Source organism: Entamoeba nuttalli (genome assembly GCF_000257125.1).
Source record: "Entamoeba nuttalli P19 unplaced genomic scaffold asmbl_6203, whole genome shotgun sequence".
NCBI classification, from domain to species: domain Eukaryota; phylum Evosea; order Mastigamoebida; family Endamoebidae; genus Entamoeba; species Entamoeba nuttalli.
This window is the reverse complement of record NW_008577942.1, coordinates 1-2,126: the sequence shown is the minus strand read 5'-3', so window position 1 is coordinate 2,126 and position 2,126 is coordinate 1. Positions and strand designations below refer to the sequence as shown.

The 2,126-nt window shown below is 24.2% G+C and overlaps 1 protein-coding gene across 1 annotated transcript; it reads right to left on the bottom strand.

The window, feature by feature from the left end:
- Nucleotides 1-399: 399 nt before the first annotated feature.
- ENU1_149830 (hypothetical protein) lies at nucleotides 400-1,923 on the bottom strand (the record flags this gene model as incomplete). Its single annotated transcript, XM_008860583.1, has 1 exon — nucleotides 400-1,923. One exon carries the CDS (start codon nucleotides 1,921-1,923, stop codon nucleotides 400-402), a length of 1,524 nt encoding a protein of 507 aa, XP_008858805.1.
- Between the last annotated feature and the right edge of the window lie 203 nt (nucleotides 1,924-2,126).

Below are 2,126 nucleotides of genomic sequence, written 5' to 3'. Positions count from 1 at the left end.
TTCAAGAATATAGAACTATGAATAGAAATATTCATTCTAAAATACTCAACATTATTATTTTAAAATATTATTGATATTGTAATAAAAACCATTAAAAAGAAAAACCAATTCATTAATAATAAAGAATATCTAGTTCTAATTGAATATGAATCAATAACATCAATTAATATTCATAAATACATACAACCAATAACAATTTAACAATGTTTAATCAAATACTTATTATAACATTTTTCTTTTATTCATATGGTTGTTAAAAAAATAAATATTGAGTTTGATGTTTCTTATTCAAAACAAATGTGAATTAAACAAATTTTGAACCAAAATATACTTTTAAATAACTAAATAATTTGTATTTATTCTTTTGTATATTTGAGTTTATATCTTCTTTTAGTTCTTCTATTCTTCACTTATAGTTACTTCAATCCCCTTGTAATAAAAATTCTTGCAATCTAAGTATCTTTCTGCTACTATTTTCCCAATTGTACCACATTGTAACTTTTGAATTTTTACTGGCTTTATATCTTCTCCTATATTCCAAAAATTTATTATAGGTGATTTGAATGTTAATGTGGATGTAATATTTCCAATCATTAATTCTTTAATGTCACAACCAGAAATCTCAACAACCCTGAAGTTAAATGTATGTAAGTCAATGCTTAATTGATTGTTCAACCCACCTAATATTAGACTTTTTCCTCTTTTGATACTCAGACAGTCAATGTACTTTTCCTCATATGGTAAAGTGTTAGGTTCACACAACAACGTGTTTTTTAACACAATGACATCTAACCGAGTATCAATACCAACTCTCTTTATTTTGCCATGGTCAATCCAAGACATCTTAACTTTACTATTGTCAAATGAAAATACTTTTAACTCCTCAATACAAACTTCTCCACTAATAAAACATCTTTTTGTTCCTCGAATCTCTTTTAATCGAACTCCATTATTAACAAAACAAACATTACACTGCTTCATATTTAATCTTTTCACTGCAAGTGGTAATGTTAATTTATTCTTAACTTTATCTAATGAGATTTCAGTGACATTCATAAACATACTTAAATTTGTTTCAACTGATGTCTTGCCTTGATGACTGAAAAAAAGCTTAGAAATCTCATACTTTTCTATTATATTTGCTGTTTGTTTCAAATCCTCTGTATTTAATAATGTTGATTCATATGATTTTAATCTAAAATTTTTATTTTTTGTACTGATAATGAATGAATATTGACTAACACTCAAATACTCATCTTTTGGTGCTTCAATATCTCCTGAATAATAATGAATATTTGGATATGACTTATCAATTTGATTCTTATCGAGAATATTTTGTATCTTATTGTTTGTTTGAATAAGATATAATTGTGCTTTTGATTGGGTTGAAATGAACTTTGTTTGAACTAAATCAAGAACCTTATATAAATCTGAATAAACAATAATTTTTTGTATTGATTTAATTTGAATTATCTTTTCTATTACAATAACTTCTTTATATTCAATTGTTATAGTTAAATGAATAAGATTTCTGTAATTATTAATTCCTTTAATAAATGAATGAATAATAGGTCGAGTTATTCTTATTTTTCTAACTTTTTCTGCAAACCACTTTGTTGAGAAAACTGTTGTAGGCAATCCTTTGTCCCATGTCCCAATTTCCATTAATGGCATATTACCTGCTTCTTTCATTTTTGGTGTACAAAATGACTTTGCACAATAATATGTTTGAAGTGATGGAAATATTTTATTAATTTGACTGAATGTGTAAAATTGGCTTAGTTTGTATGGATTAATGAAAACTGTTGCTATTGCTTCTCCACATTTTTTATTTATTTGATTAAAATTACATACATCATCCATTGTTTCTAAATAGAACATTACATTCTTTAAAAAGACATTTTCGAGACGAATGGTTGTCATACAATTGGATGAATAAATATTAGTTTTTAATTAAGTTGAATAAATATCAGTGTTTAATGTGATTTTATTGAGTTTTTCTTATAAAAATATATCAGTCTTCTTTGTGTCTTTTTTATTTAAATAAATTCTTAATTTAACCACTTTCTTATTAATTTGTTATAAATTAATTCAATTAATTTTTATCTATTATTTTACTTTTTTTT